This window comes from Chenopodium quinoa, unplaced genomic scaffold (assembly GCF_001683475.1).
Source record: "Chenopodium quinoa cultivar QQ74 unplaced genomic scaffold, ASM168347v1, whole genome shotgun sequence".
NCBI classification, from domain to species: Eukaryota; Viridiplantae; Streptophyta; class Magnoliopsida; order Caryophyllales; family Amaranthaceae; genus Chenopodium; species Chenopodium quinoa.
Genome location: NW_018745395.1, coordinates 550,515 through 567,162, shown reverse-complemented (window position 1 = coordinate 567,162; position 16,648 = coordinate 550,515). Strand labels below are relative to the sequence as shown.

Genomic DNA, 16,648 nt, shown 5'->3' with positions numbered 1-16,648 from the left:
TTTATTCCCATTTCTCTCACTCCTTGCATTTTAAAGTTATCCTCTTAAATAAAGGTATGTATATAGTAGCCAAAACTTACTAAAGGTATTGTATGTAGTAGCCCACATACAACCATTGTAGGTGTAGCATCACTCTCTTAAATCGAAATCTAAATACATATACTAGTATTTACATACACTTTACCAAATTAAAGCGTTTTAGTCGTCTCTCTTCCTATTATGTCAGTATTACAAAGTAAAACTCTTCTATTTAACTTTACCCTCGGCCGCCTAGTTTATGTCGGCTTTCTTTAATTTTAAGGCCTGTTCTAATTGACTGAACTGAATATTTTATGAGAGAAGAAAATTAAGAATTAAACTGAACTGAAAATAATCTGAAGAGAACAGACCCTTAGTTCCTTTTTCTTACATTTACCCCCACATTATAATTATAATACATTTTCTAAGTGTGCAGATTATAACCATAGATTTTTTTTACCAATAGAGGTAGTACATAAAAAATTAGAGTATATTCTTAAAGCATACATTTTTTTTTTTTTTTTGAAATATATTGTACTACTTCCATTTCATATTATTTGTAACGATTTGACATTAAAAGAGAGAAAAAATGTCTAATCGTTGTAAATACTATGAAACAGAGTAATATTAAAACTACAAGTCTCGGATACGCAATAACATTTTTTTTAACATAAAATAAGAATATAATAACCCTTACCAATTTTTTTTCAAAGAAAACTTTTGACTATAATTTGTTAAAAAAAAAAAAACAAAAAAACCCTAAAATCCGAAAAAAAAGCTGGCAATTCACACGAAAAGGTATACTCAGTCATTTACCACATCCATTTCTCCTTCATAAGGCTTTCCATTGACACCCTCTTATTTTTTTTTTTACCGCTTTTCATATTTTTTTCCCGTTTATTTTATATTTTTCTCTGTTTTCTCTCTACTCTAGTCTTTACTTTCTCTCTCTATTCTCCACTTTCAACATCAATGGCGGCTTCTTCTTCTGTTGCTAACGAAGTATGGCCACCTGGGTTCCGATTTCATCCAACTGATGAAGAATTAATCCTCTATTATCTCAAACGCAAAGTCTCTCGTCGTTCTTTGAAGCTTGATATTATCGCTGAAATTGATGTTTACAAGTTCGAACCTGAAGATTTACCTGGTACATTTTTTTTTTTTTTTTTTCAATTGTATGATTGTGTTTCTTTTGTTGATTGTTCAATCTTGGGGTTCTTGTGAAATTTGTTGTTTGTGGGTATTTCTTTGATCTTGTTTCTTTTGTTGATTGTTCAACTTTGTGAAAGATTTGTTCAATTTCATTTAGGGTTTATTTATTTATTTTTATTTATTATTTTTTTATGATGAATCTTGATTCGGTTTGATTTTTTTTTTTTACATGATGAATCTTGATATCATTTAGGGCTTTTTTTTTGTTGATTGTTCAATTCTGGGGTTCTCGTAAAATTTGTTGTTTGTGGGTATTTCTTTGATCTTGTTTCTTTTGTTGATTGTTCAATGTTGGGAAAGATTTGTTGAATTTCATTTAGGTTTTTTTTTGTTATTTATTATTTTTTTTATGATGAATCTTGATTCCATTTAGGGTTTATCTTTTTTTTTTTTTACATGATGAATCTTGATATAATTTAGGGGTTTTTTTTGTTGTGAATTTACGCGGTGTGATGATCTTGTTTCTTTTTCATGATTATTGACTTTCAATTTTTTTCGATCGGTGTGATTTCATGGAAGATTTGTTGATTATGGATGATTCTTTGTTGATTCTTGATTCGGGATGTTGACCTCTTATTTTGTTTTGTTTTGTTTTTTTTTTTCCCTAAATTTGACCAGAAACTTAGCCATTAATTAATTTGTCTGATTGTATTTGAATTATGTGTAGGGTTTCTCATCTTGATCGGAATTTATGCGATTTGGTGGGTATTTCTTTGATCTTGTTTGTGTTTTGTTGATCTTATCTTGAATTTGTATCTGGGGTTGATGGTGTAATTGACCGAAATGTCTAATATTGGATGTTATCTTTTATATTGTTTACTAAAAAATATAGTGATTTTGTTACTCCGTTTTTTATTTATACATATTTTATTGTGGTGTAATTATGTGTAGGCTGTAGGGTTTCTCATCTTTGATAGGTTTTAATTATTAGATCACCTCTTAGCGGAAGTTATGTGACTTGGTAATGTTGTTTATGTTATGTCGATGAGATCTTGAATTTGTGCCTGTGTGTGTGCGGGGTGATGGTTATCTTATATGTTGTTTACTAAAGATTGTAGATGGTTCATATGTTTAATTTTAATAACATGACAAACGTCTGTTGCAGTGCGAAAAGTCATTTAGCAATACTGCTGCTATTTCATCTAGTTATGAGAATAGATTAGTTTTTATTGATGTCATGGTTTGACTGAGTTTGATGATATCACTGTTTTTGCGCACATTGTTAATAGACTATTGCTTAAGTCATGAATTTCTTGTGCATTGAGCTACTGGTTATTAATAGTAATTTGGGTGCAGGGCTATCTTTACTGAAGAATGGGGATCGGCAGTGGTTCTTTTTTAGCCCCAGGGATAGGAAGTACCCAAATGGATCAAGGTCGAACAGAGCTACTAAACAAGGCTATTGGAAAGCAACCGGAAAGGACCGTCCTATTACCTGTAATGCCAGGAATGTTGGTATCAAGAAAACTTTGGTTTTCTACCTGGGTCGTGCTCCTACTGGCAAACGCACAGACTGGGTTATGCACGAGTACGTATTAGAGGAAGATGAGCTGAAGAGGTGCAAAAATGTTTACGATTATTATGTGATCTATAAGGTCTTTAAGAAGAGTGGTGCAGGTCCTAAGAACGGTGAGCAGTATGGAGCCCCTTTTAAGGAGGAAGATTGGCCTGAAGATGATTTCCCTAAAAGCACGTCCAACTGCAACGAGCTCTATACTGCCGAGCAGATGGTCAGTATTCCTCCAATTGATATTTGTCAGAATGCTCAGGTAGATAATTCAGTGAATGACATTGATGAGTTTTTGAACGGTGTGCTTAATGAGCCTGCACCATTGCCACTAAATGATGACGACGACTTTGATCAAGCTCTGTCTCAGGTTGGTTGTGTTTTCCATCGTTGCTGATTTTTTAATTATTTTTAGTTAATATATATAGTCAGGCTTATAAAGTTGTGAGGGTTGTGAGAATTATCTATAACGTATTATCTACTAAATCTAATGGCTATTTGGTATAATTTAAAGATTAAATAAAAAGAACCTAGCCTTGTTCCATTTATCAATCAGCCCCACATTTTGTCTCTCCTACTCTCCTCCCTATATCAACGTAAAGCACTAAAGTTGCCATGGAGCTTCAAAATGGCGCTAGAAATCCTTTGACTTTACTCTCGCTCCTTGTGTCTGTGTTTTTTTATTATAAGGATTTAATTATAAATATAATTGCTGAAAATCTATATGGACCCGTGTGATTAGCATGTCAGGTACACCTGCAAAGATCATTCTCATTTGGCTTGATAATCACATACTATATCAATTCTCATTTAGCACTAACCTGAATAGTTTGTTTAATGTATTTGTTATTATAACCTAATGTACTTGTTACTGAATGTACCTTAGCTTCTCACCGTAATTATAGCATAGCTTTTGAAGTCTGCTTTTTATTTATTTTTATAATTATTATTTATTTTTTTTATATAAATTTTATGCTGAAATTCGGTGTTATTCATGTTTCAGTTTATTGGTGAAGAAGAGCATAGTTTGGTGACAAACCAATCGTTTGAAGAAGTTAGTACTTTTTTCCGAGGTGATGATTTTATCGAGATGGATGATCTTTTCAGTCCAGGACCTGCCCAAGGCCTTAGTACATCACTTTCACTGCCAACTAACGCAGAAATCTTGAGGAATTCTAATTTTAGGATGGAAGATGGGGAATTTACACTTCAGAATTCACAGCCTACTAATGGAGAAATCCAGGGGAATTCGCACTTCAGAATGGAAGATGGTTTGGGTGAATTTGATTTGTATTATGATGCTGATGCCATATTACATCAAGTGGCAGCTAGTGATCCGACGATGCCTTTTCAATACCATGGGTCACATTCACAAGTAAGTGAATTAGCTAGTGAGACGTGGACTTATGAGCCGAAATTATGCGTCGTCAACTCCACAGTACCATCCACAGGTACATACTCACAGTTTCCATGCTAACACTTCAACCTAGCATGATGCATTATTTTAAGTAGATAGACTGGATTTATATACTTTTGACCAGTCAAACTAACCCTTATGAGTCACTATTCATTTAATCACTCAATTGGGTGGAAAATTGTTGGTGTTTTCTGTATATTGAAATGGAGATTGAAATGGAAAATTATTGGTCTGTCATATCTAAGTTACTATCTAGTTAGATTTTGGGGTTGTTTGGTAAAGAGAGTTAGCCAAAATGTTAGCTTATTTGATCAAAATCAGCTTATTCAAATTAATATCAACCTCTACGTATTTCCTTTGTTAAAGTTGTCTCAAACCGTTTTGTGTTTTACTCCTTTTTATTTATTTCTTTATTTCTTTACTTTTTAATACCTTTTACCAATCTTTTAAACTCTTAAATTTAGTTTGTATATCCTAATTGGTTTTTTCGTTTTACACATCTTTTTCCGCCTACTTATATTCAATCAATTGTCTTGCTATGCTTGGTTCCTTGTGATGATTCTTGTTAGCCGTCCCCAAATTATTTTGGAACTAAAGCTTTGTTGTTGTTGATCAGCATAGAGGGTTGGCTGTTTAAAAAATATATTTTCTTTTGGTTGTTTGGTAAAGAGCTTTTTTTATGAACTTAGTTTTGGAGCTTTTTCAAATAGAAGATTTTACAATAAAAAGACTATTTTATCTTAAGTTGTTTATGTTTACATCTCATTATCAATATTGTCAATTTATCACATCTTTACACTCACAGAAAGTTTCTATTTGTCATTTCAAACTTTTAAGCAACAAAATAACTGCTCTTTATTATCTAATTTTATCACACTTCTTTTCAAACAGTTATTTTACCAGCTAATCAAGTTTCTAATATAAACTTGTCAAACCAGTTATTGCAACTAGTTATAACATACTTCGTTTTGTTATTTTTTGTTGTACTCGCTTACTATTTTAGTTCATTCATTTTTTGTTTTATTCATTTTGCATTGCTCTATATTTGACTTATCCTTATTATCATCTTATCTCCTGAACTCTACAATATATATACCGTTCCACACACACTATTACTTGATTTATCTTTTTTTTTTCTTTTCACAAACCTATCTTTTTACTTCTCTCTTATTTATCTTAACTGTCATACACCCACTTACATTCTTTAAATGTGTGCTTATAGTACTCTATATAGAACATAAAAGAACGGAAGGATTATCACTTTTCAATTTCTTAACCTTTTCCTTTAGTTCATCATTCAAGTGGTGGAAAATTCAAAGTTTTTTTTTTTTTTTTTTTTTTTGGGCGTGGGTGTGTGTGAAATTCAATGTTGCTTGTAATTGATTGGTTCAGAAAGACTAATTGTTGTTGATATTAGAGCTTTTTGGGTATGTCCATCAGGTGTTGTATATGATGGTATGTCTGACTCAAATCAAAAGCAAAATCAGGAGGCTGAAAGTTCTCAATCTTGGTCTTCTTTATGGTCATTTGTGGACTCCATACCTGCTGCCCCAGCATCAGCAGCTGATAGCGCCTTGTTGAACAAGGCGTTTCAGCGGATGTCTAGTTTTAGTAGGTTAAAAATGAGTTCTAAAATCATCATACCTGCAGTTTCAGGTAATATCAATAGTAAATCTTTGAGTACAAATGCAGGAAGCAGATTGAAAGGATACTTCTTTTTTTCGTTTTTGGCTGCCTTATTTGCTCTAGTATGCGTCTTTATTGGCTCAAATGCTAGTGCCTTTGGAAAATTACATTGTCGCATGAAATTGTAAAACTTATTTTCCCTTGGAGCCCTCATAATTGTATGTATGTGTGGGAACCGAAGGTGAATTGTGAGAGTAAATTTGTAATTTACAGTATTCAGCAATTGCTGGAGTTATTATACATATGGTTGATGATTAGTCAAATCTGAATATTAGAAAAAACCATTAAATTTTTTTAGCTCGCTGTCTGCTCAACGAGAAAATTCAAGTTTATCACTACGATGAACTTGGTATGTTTATCAAGGGATATGTTGGTCTTTATATTTATAAACTGTAGTGATAGGTTTGTCATTTCACAGATAGGTTTGTTATTTCAAAATCATGCAAGTGGCATTCAAATAAAAGTGGTTAGTTGGACGTTACATTCTTCATTTGTGAGTAATAAACTTCATCTTCTTCCCCGATAATAAAAATTTTAAACCCTCACGAGTAGCTTCAATGGAGGAGGACAATAAACCCTACCCTTAAGGTTAATCATGCCCTTTACCTCAATTTTCTTAGGGTTTTCGGAAATATGGCGGTGAAATGGATGGTTCACAAGCAACTTTAATGGAGGAGATTGATATGTAAGGGGAACTGCAACATGATGGTGGATATGGATTGATTGCTCATTAACTTTGTTTCTCAAGGTTCTTTATGGATATTTGACTTCATCGTCAACTTCCTTCATTCCTCCATTGTAGACTGGAGAAGGTGGCTCATTTGCAACTCCAATGGCAACTAATTTGACAATTAGCTTGTCATGTCACATGAGCTTTTAAGCTAATTATCACTTTAGCTACTTTTTACTCCAATGACTAGTAGTTTTTGTTGGATAGAAAATACATGAAAATAGCTTAATTGGTGTTATTTGCATTTTTATTTTGGCAAGTTTAATTCCCAAGCAAATTAGCTTGGCTTACCTAAGCTAATTGAGTTTTCTAACTCCAATGGTCAAGCTAGTAGCTAGGAAATTATTGAAATTGCAAGCAAGTCCCTAGCTACAACCATTGGAGTTGCTCTTATGGGTTTCTTACTTTCATTAATTTTTTTTTGGGGAGAAAAGTAGGATCTTTAATCTGCCATCTACGAGCCATCAATGACAACGGATGAGCTATTTTCTTTAGTTTCTCTCTTCTTTTAAGATATTTTTTTAGGATGAAGTTATTTAACACGTTGAAGTAACGACCTTAGTAATAGGAGGAAGTACATTTGAAGGGTTGTGAGACAAAATAAAATGTTTCACAACATAAAATAATATAGCAAATGTACTTGGAAGAGGGAGAAAGAAAGAGAGAGATAGAGAGAGTGAAAAAAAAGATGAGGTAGGGCCTACCTTTAGAGTCAGAAATGGTTTCACGTGCAAAAACGACAAAAAAAAAATATTAGGACCACAACTACTGAGAGTATATTTTGTACCACTGAGGATTTTTATAAGTACCACTAAAACCGCATTGAGTACCACTGAAAGTGTATTTTGTACCACTGAGCTGTAATGGTATTATTTGACAGCCTAATTAGACATTTGAACCTTTTTTTAAATACCACTAAAATTATATTTTGTACCACTGAATCTAAAATGGCAAAATTTAAATCCCGCATGAAATGACCAATCTACCCTTACAAGACACTTTTAAATCTCTCTCAACCCTCCGTTTATATAACCTCTAGCAATAGGTCGTCAGGCGACAACTGGCGAAAATAGTAGAAATATATACCAAAGTGCCATTTGATTAACAAAGGTGATCATGTTGTGCTTGCTCTTGCTCAACTTTGGGTTCAATGTATGATATATTATTTGAGTGAAAAATTCATAACAACAAGAGTTGACTAAAATGGGAGGCTTGAGTTCGAGCCTCAGCAAATGTAGAAAACACTTTTGGGAGACTCACCCACTATAAGCCAGGTGTGCTACCTGAATTGAATCCAAATGTAGTCGAAGCTAAGATTCGTGAACCGAGTGACATATTAAAAAAGTCTTCAAGGAACAGAAAAATACTACTATGTAATACGACTTTTGCTAGACTTGGCAAGGATAGGGAATACCTTATTGGGTCATTTGGTTCAACGTACGAGTATTGAGTGGAATGGAGTTAGATTTTACTAGGGTGGTATAGATTGAAAACCTCATGTTTGGTTTAATCATGGAATGGATTCTACATCCATACCTAGGGATTGGCTACTTTTAGAATACCCAATCTTACCCATGTTTTAATTATTAATCATAAATCAAAAACTTTCAAGATGTTACTTAAATATACCGCGAAATACAAATACTACTATGCAAACTAACAAAAAAATATATATTGTCATTATAATTACGAGTAGAATAACATGGTTGAAAAAATAGTTGGAGTCATATTGAAATTAACATTATGAATTATTAACTCAAAATAAATAAGTAAGTAAATAAAAAGTCTATAAAAATTAAATAAGAAAAAACTACGGAGTACTAAACTAGCAATTCCCTAGCCATAGAAGAGGGTAAACTAGCAATTCCCTGGCCGGAGAAGAAGTCGCCGGAAAACATGAATGATGTGGGTAACTACGGTTGCTTGATACTTGAGCTTTTCTCTCTTTACAAAGCTAAAAGATTACTCCTTGGTATGTCATTAATGATTTTGAACTTCAAAGCCAACATCATAGTGTTCCACTGTTCTTCCTGGCAATAGCGCAAAGTATATTAAGATGACAACACACCAGAATTGGTAGAATATGGGAATGGTTTGAACAATGTGGTCAAGCAAATTTCCTTATAATTCATAAACAATAAAATTCCTTTAGTCATGCACTTTAACAACTGTGTTTAGTTTTCTCATATGGTTATCCACTATTCAGGACCAAGGTCTTCGACGTTGTCAGGATCCTCAGGAGAGGCTTCTTCTGGGAAATATTCTTCGCCATTGAACATTTGTTCAAACATCTGCAAACCAGATATTAACAAAGTTAGCACACTCGGGGTTCAATTTCTTTCAAATGGAAGCCCAAGGGAATTCCCATCTTGGCACAACATTGCAAAAGCCCAGAGAACAGTAATTTAAGCAGTGAAGAACTGAAGATATTACTGCAATCATATAAAGGCCAAACAAGGTCTAGTTGCAAGAAATTGTAGATGCATCTTCTATAGTCGATTTGCACAAGTATCACTGCACAAAATCGAGTTAACATACCTTCTTTGTAGTGTCAATAAGGTTATTATAACTTAAATTTCCATCAGGAGAGGGACTGCTGCTGATAGTAGACACTGATTCCTGCAATGAAGCATGGATACGAACTAATTGTCACATATCGGAATTTTGCTCAAAAACCTTGTTTAAGTATCATGATAGATAAAAGACGCAAAGCAACAGAAAACCAAAATAATCAACTGCAGGCTTTTTAAAAACTTAAACATATAAAGAGAATAATAATAATTACCCTTCAAATCTATACATATCTATCTTGTGCATATCCAAATATCATTCACAGGATAATAGGAACTAAAATTAGAAGAGCTATAACGACCATCACAACGTTGAAACTTGCAAGTTCCCCAACTGTAGTAATACTTAAATAAATAAATGCAAATATATTTCGCTACTCAGAAGAAATGCTGAAGATGCTACTGAGTACTGACTACAAAATGACTAGACAACCAAAAAAGAAAAAAGAAAGAAGAATCCCCAAATCTCTAGCTTATAACCACAGTTTATTTACTCCAGAAGCACGAGACATACTTAAAAGATATAGCGGGGCAGAAGAGCATTCTAGTCTCATATCAGCCATCATGGTTGATACCTACCTCACTTGCTCATAACCTTGATGTATTAATCAATGAACTTCAGAAACATCCATAAATTATCAATCTCATACCTACCTCAGTTGGCCAAATGCTTGGTCTCACATCAACCATCTGAACAAAAGCATCCCACCACACAGCCTATCTGTTGCAAATGAACCCCCCCCCCCCCCCCCCTTCTCTTTTTCTATCCCCAGCACCAGCAATTATCAATCTCATGCTCATCACCCAAATTATCTCCTCTATCCTTGCCTCCATCTTCTATTATTGTGGCCATTGCTCCGCTTACAATAATAATAAAAAAGGGACTGCCTTTGTAAGCCTAGGCAACAACTGTTCTCCCCTATTTTTCATAGAAAAGGGTTGGGGGACTAAGAAACATGCATCAATTGCTAGCCCGTTACAGCTGCACTTTCTCTCCAAATGGCTATTGCTTTAAATATATAATTTAGGAGACAGCTTCTCTAACAGAGTATCAGCCTTTGACTAGTGAGAGCAAGGCTGCATGTATGGGGTATGGGTCTCCCCTGACCATGTCTAAGTTGAAAATAACAAGCACTAGTACCTGGCCTGGTGGGCGGTCTGCGTAATAATCCAAGCCATTTTTTGCTGACTTTAGCAAAAGAATTTCATGTTCTATAGGATAAAAGAAAATTGAGGATCATCCAAATGACATGAACAATGAAGAATCCATTAAGTTGATAGAATATATAAACTATTCCCACAATGATGTGAATTCCGCATTGATCCAATAAGAAATGACCAGGACCATACGGACTGGAAAGGGCATTGAACAAGAACGACATAGCACACAGGCACCTTCATGAGGAATAGCCTTGAGCAAAAATAAAAGCCACGAGCTTATGATTATCCAGTCATGGTATACCAAGAAGTTTTGCCAGTATTGCCACTACTAAATATAACTCAATCTAAAAGTTGCAACACAAATGAATGCAGTTCCAGAAAGTATGACTTGGTTGAGCCTAAAGAGCAGGAAAATGGGTATTAAAATCACCAATTTATCTTTTCATTTTTCTTTAGGTGGGTTATAAGGGAAGCAATCAAACCTCTGTAATTTCCTGGACATATAAGGCAGTCCACACCAATGCTGGTTTTTCCTCTTCTGTAACTGCACTCTGATCTACTAACTTATCTTCAGGAATTTCTGGAGCCTTTAACTTGGAGCTTCCGGATGTAGGTTGCTCGAATAAAGTATTAATTGCAGCATTTAAAATTTTCTTCCCTTGGCTGGCATCATCACACAAAGCAGAGAGGTGCAAGACAAACCTGTTGAACAGGAAGTATGCAACATGAGTCATTTGCAAATTCCTTCTTATTTCTTCCACATGTACATTGCAATGAAGAAAAGGAAGGAAAGATTAGATCAGACAGACCATAAAACACATACAAGTACACAATGGTATTCATACGCCCAACATTTTTAAATATCTAAGATTATTAGTTAGCAGAATCAGAGCCTCAGAGGTGCTACACATGTCTCTGTCCCAAAAACAAAGAAGAAATGCAAATCATAGACAAGTTACAACTGGTCTATATCTTAGATAAACACATATATTTTCTAAGATTGTCCAGGTTCTCAAATTTCTAGTAGGAATGTAGGATTACCATTTGATTTGCAGAATGAGAGGATGCTATAATACATTCCAAGAAACAAGGAGGAAAAAACATATAATTGACTGTTTTATATTGGCATTTATCACCAAAAAAAAAAAAAAAAAAAAAAAAAAAAGAGAGAAACTGGTTTCCATTTGCTCAACAGTCACTGATCTCACTATTTGCTAGTGGGATCAAAATTTGACTTCGAATGTATATCACAGTTAAGGTGCAGCTGCTCCCTTCAGGCATTACCAATAAAAGACCACAAGCAATCTCATAAGTAAAGTTCTGGAGTCAGGAATAATGTAAATAGAGACAGACAAAGATTTGTTGGCTTCCAAACTTACATGCCCACGGGGCACACTGCTGAATTGCTGCCCAGTTGGAGAACCCGAACAGATGTTGCCTGCTCAGCGTACAAAGCTAGAGAAAAAAAATAAAATAAATTAGTAAGCTTATAATCCCCCCTCAAACTATATATAAGAACCGAATAAGGCATCTACAAATCTTACATCTGGGAGGATATACTATTGCAAGGTTTGAAGCATCCGACTTCAATGATGTTCTAGTAATACATATTCCCCTAGCCACCTTTTTTATACCTCTTGGGATGAAATTTTGAGAACTTCCTTGTAAACCATCCGGCTTAGACAAAGTCAAAGCTTGAGGAACTACAAATTGTGGGTCAATAAGCAATTGCTGACTCAAGATATCCTGACCAGAAGCCAATCTAACACCTTTATAAAGACCACTACCCTGCAGTATCAACAATATAAAGTAAACTTGTCACATTATCTGGATATATCCTACGTGCTATGGAGTTGAACAGCTATTAACAATCACATTTCACACCTTATCTGCAAGCAAAGCTGTTACTGGCATTCTCAGTACCTGTAAAATTTAAAAAGAAAAAAAAAAGGCTTAGTAGAAGCCTAAAATGACAAAAGTTCACCTTCAGAAGAGAAATGCATCAAATTCACCATGTTAAAACAAGAGAAGAATATTAACATGGACATGAAATGAATTCAATTTGGTTTCATGGTAATTCAACAGATAAGGAATCTAAATGAAGGGCAAAACATCTACAGAAATCTTAATAATATCATCAAAGCTGGTCAATGAATGATAAAATTATAGCATAATTGCAAGATATTAGTAGCAAACTTCATCACTCAAGTGATTTTAATTGTCAGCTTATCATAATTTCCCAGCCAACATGACTTTTGAAGTTCCCTCTTAGAATGGAAAGCCAGCTCCTGGTTATACAGATTATAAAGATAAAGTCTTTATACAGATGAAGTCTACAAGTAATGCTCACACACAAGGCCATTAAAGGAGGGGGGGGGGGGTGCTAGGCAACCATTCTCACTCACACAGTTTAAAAGAAGTTGTCTTGGGCTCTTGGCCTTACCCATACAAAATGAAGATGTCTTATGCTTATTTTATCCCTACACATTTTCAGAATAAGATGTTTTCTTTATATTCTAATAGACAGCTGACTATCATTCACAGCAAAATATTTTAAATAAAAAAAAAAAAAAAAAAAAATGATGGGAAAGGCAGTACTTTTGTTACAGTTCAAAAAGTCACAAGAGTATTCTATCAAATCGGAAGGTTCACTCCTATGTCAAAAAGGAACCGAACAAACACACGTAGATGGAAGTAAAACAATGATTGAACCAAGACAAGACTTTCTAAGTAATTCTCTCAGGCACCTACATATATGCATCCTTTGACAGCAGCACGACGGCAGAAAGCTTGTGGCAACTCTCCTTGGCCATACATAGGATATAACATAGCACCTGGGGCATTTGGGAATCTTAAACAGGATGGGAAGATAGTTGACAGGTAGATAAACAAAACTTTAGCCTTTGTCAATTTCAAACAGAAAAGGAATAAGGAAAAAGGAAAAACTATATGAATATCAATAATCATGTTAATATAACTAATGCTCACCTTCCAATCGACGAGTGATACAGAGCCAAACGATTAATCCCATCCTTTGTCTTGAGCAGATCTTTGCAGACTTCTAAATTTTCTTGGTCGTAATCTGCAAGTGCTATGGCGTACAAGATAATCCTAATGAGATAAAAGTTAAAGGTCATTAAGTACATTGTATAGGCAGACAAGCAAACAAATCCAATGTTGAATCAACTTCGACTAATAACACCATCTTACATAACAGTAATACGAAGCATGAGTAACTATTACAATAAAAATTAATTTAAATCAATAGTCTTGTACAGTTAGCTTAAAGGTAAGAAACAAAAACAAGGAAACACAAATGGATAACAAGAAGTCATCATTGCAAAGTGACAATGGTAAGGGGCAGAGGAGATGAGAAGATGTACCAACTAGATTGATTATTTTGAGCTTAAAAAAATGGTACTGCTATGAAACACGTGAATCTAGAGGACAAAAGGGACTTAATCTCCTCTCAACTAGTCAACTTCTTGGTGAAGTTTAGTAGAAGTTCATCATGCCTAATTAAAATTACTAGCCCTCGATGTTTATATTTGGCCCTCCACTTCTTTCGCGAGAGTTTCTAATCCGCATTCTCTTAAATCTCCAAACTTGGCTCACAAAACTTCCCTGCTTAAAGTGTCTCAACCATCAACGCCTAGTCCTCTCCATTTTAGCCTGAAGTCCTAAACCAAAGTTACTTTTTCCGTATTCAATCAAGTCTTAACTTTACTTTTATCTTCTATACAAAGCACATCAAATGTAACATTTGGACATTTCACCGTAATGATTAGCTCTAATCTTCCTAGACGATTCCAGATCACCCATTCAATTTAATACGAATTTGAACTCATTGTATTTCTATGATTCCATGGCCAATACTTTCTACTGTGATGATTATCTCAAATTTTCCCAAAAGAACTTCAAACATCAAATTCAATTCCACAAGAATCCTAGCTACATTCTATTTCTGTGATACCTTAGACAACCACTTTTTACAGTAATGATTAGCTTTATTCTTCCCATATGAGCTCAAAACATCAAATTCGATTTAACAAGAGTCCCAGCTACAAACTACTTTCTACAGTAGTTCTATTATTCCTAGACATCACATTCTACAGTAATGATTAGCTCTAATCTTCCCTGATGAGTTCAGGACATCAAATTCAATTAAACAAGAATTTTAGCTACATACCTACATTCTATTTGTATGATTCCCTAGACAACACTTTCTACTGTAATGATTACCTCAAATCTTCCCAAATGAGTTCTGAACATCTAGTTCAATTTAACAAGAGTTCTAGCTAAAATCAATTTCTATAATACCCTAGACAACAATTTCCACTGTAATGATTAGCTCAAATCTTCCCAAATGAGTTCGGAACATCTAGTTCAATTTAATAGCTAAAATCTATTTCTATATCATAGACAATAATTTCCACTGTAATGATTAGCTCTAATCTCCCCACATAGGTTCGAAACATCAAATTCGATCAAACAAGAATTCTAGCTACATTCTATCTATATGATTCCCTAGACAACACTATCTATTGCAATGATCAGCTCTAATCTTCTCAGTTCCCACATGAGTTCCAAACATCAAATTCGATTCAAAACAAATTCTACCAACATTCTAGAAATTAAAGCAAAGATATTATCAATTTAAAATCACACTAATAAAAAGATGAATTACCATTTAATCTTCTGATTCAAAGGATTGTTATTCAACCGAAACTTATTCAAGAAATCAATAAAAGGACTCTCCAAATCCTCCTCAGAAATAACATCTTCACTCTCCCCACCCATATGCTTCTGAACAAGCTTAAAAAACTCCATTAATGTTCGCTTCTCGATCAAACTCAAGCTCTTATCCTTAAAAATGGCAGCCCTCGAACCCGGAACACTCGAAAACCCCTTCTTCTCACCATCATAGATCAAACTAGCATCAACACCCTTGAATTCCAAATAATTATTGACCCCAGATTTCAACAACAAATCAATGGCGGAATCAGCACAAAATAAAACCCTAGGACCCGAAACATCGAAACAAAATCTACGAATACAATCACCCAATTCCGCCGGAAAAGGAGGGATCTCAACATCGGAGTACAGAGACTTTGAGGAGAGAGAAACGACGTCGTATTCTTCCGAAATGGGAGGAGTTTGAGGTTGAAGGGGAGGAGAGAGAAGGTGAGAGGAGAGTTCGGGAGGAGAGAGAGAGGAGAAATGGGAGCCATAGAAGGGGTTGGGGTCGAGATGGAGGACGGATTTTCCGGCGGTGGAGGCGGCGGCGGCGATGATGGATTGAGAAAGTCCGGTGCCGATTATTGTTAGGTCGAAGGTGGTTGGATCTACCGGCGGGAATTCCGGCGGCGGTGGTGGTGAAAAAGAGTCCGACATGGTGGTTATTGGATGAGTGAACAATCGGAGTTGTTTTGGAGACTAATAGAGTTTCAACAAGTCAATTTTATTTATAGTTTTGTGTTGGTTAAGGTATAACACTTGAAAAAGGTTCTCGTAAAAGATAAAGGTAAAAACTAACGAAGGTTTCGAGTTGTTGGATAAGATAACTTAATGTAGAAATATTAAATTAAAATTAGGGAAATTCTACAAGAAGGACTTCACGTTTTAAAAATTTTACATGAAAGACAAACATTTTTTCAGTTCTATTCTGTGGCATTATGGTTTTCCAAAATTAAATGTAGTGTCCTTTTTTGGTTTTATGGCTAACTTTTTTTTTAAAAAAAAAATAATCAAAACGGTTAGGGTTCGTTTGGCATTGCTGTGGTTTTCTGTTTTTTGGTTTTTTGTTTTCTAAAATTATATGATATGAGTCCCATATTGAATAGAAAATTATATAAACTTATTAAAATTATGATAATTTTGAAAACTGGCAACAAAAAAGTGGAAACACCTTTTTCTTATTTCCTGTTTTTGATTTTCAAAAAAACAGGAAATTGAAAACCAAAACTGATGCCAAACAAACCCTTTTAGGTTTTTTGGTTTTAAATTGATTAAATTATACTTTTAAATAATAATAATAATAATAAATAAAAAAAAAGGAAAACCCACCACCACCATATCTGTCGGCAAACAGATCTTCGCAGATACCCCCTTTTTCCTCTAACTCCGACCTTCCCCTAGCCCTCCTCTCCCCTCGCAAGAAGAAAGTTGGGGTACTAGTGGGGTTGTCCTTGTCGAAAAGGGGACATGAGGGCTTCGCGAAGGTCAGGGTAAGAGGATAAGGGAGGTGGGGGCTGAATGGGTAGCTGGCTCGCGTGCGGGGGTGGAAGGGAAGAGTGTTCATTCCGATTAGGGGGAAAGGGAGGGGGTCGAATCGGGGAAAGAAAAGG

General features: G+C 34.7%; 2 protein-coding genes across 2 annotated transcripts; one reads left to right on the top strand and one right to left on the bottom strand.

Moving 5' to 3' along the window:
- Positions 1-873: 873 nt before the first annotated feature.
- On the top strand, positions 874-6,103 carry LOC110712881 (NAC domain-containing protein 17-like). Its single transcript, XM_021891332.1, has 4 exons — positions 874-1,165; positions 2,527-3,107; positions 3,741-4,188; positions 5,595-6,103. The coding sequence occupies exons 1-4, from the start codon at positions 991-993 to the stop codon at positions 5,966-5,968; spliced, it is 1,578 nt and encodes a 525-aa protein (XP_021747024.1). The 5' UTR covers positions 874-990; the 3' UTR covers positions 5,969-6,103.
- A 2,196-nt stretch (positions 6,104-8,299) lies between these two features.
- LOC110712883 (rab escort protein 1-like) lies at positions 8,300-15,984 on the bottom strand. Its single transcript, XM_021891334.1, has 9 exons — positions 14,989-15,984; positions 13,290-13,412; positions 13,053-13,152; positions 12,186-12,224; positions 11,846-12,089; positions 11,681-11,756; positions 10,784-11,003; positions 9,109-9,189; positions 8,300-8,861 (listed from the first exon to the last, which is right to left on the bottom strand). The coding sequence occupies exons 1-9, from the start codon at positions 15,693-15,695 to the stop codon at positions 8,769-8,771; spliced, it is 1,683 nt and encodes a 560-aa protein (XP_021747026.1). The 5' UTR covers positions 15,696-15,984; the 3' UTR covers positions 8,300-8,768.
- Positions 15,985-16,648: the final 664 nt, after the last annotated feature.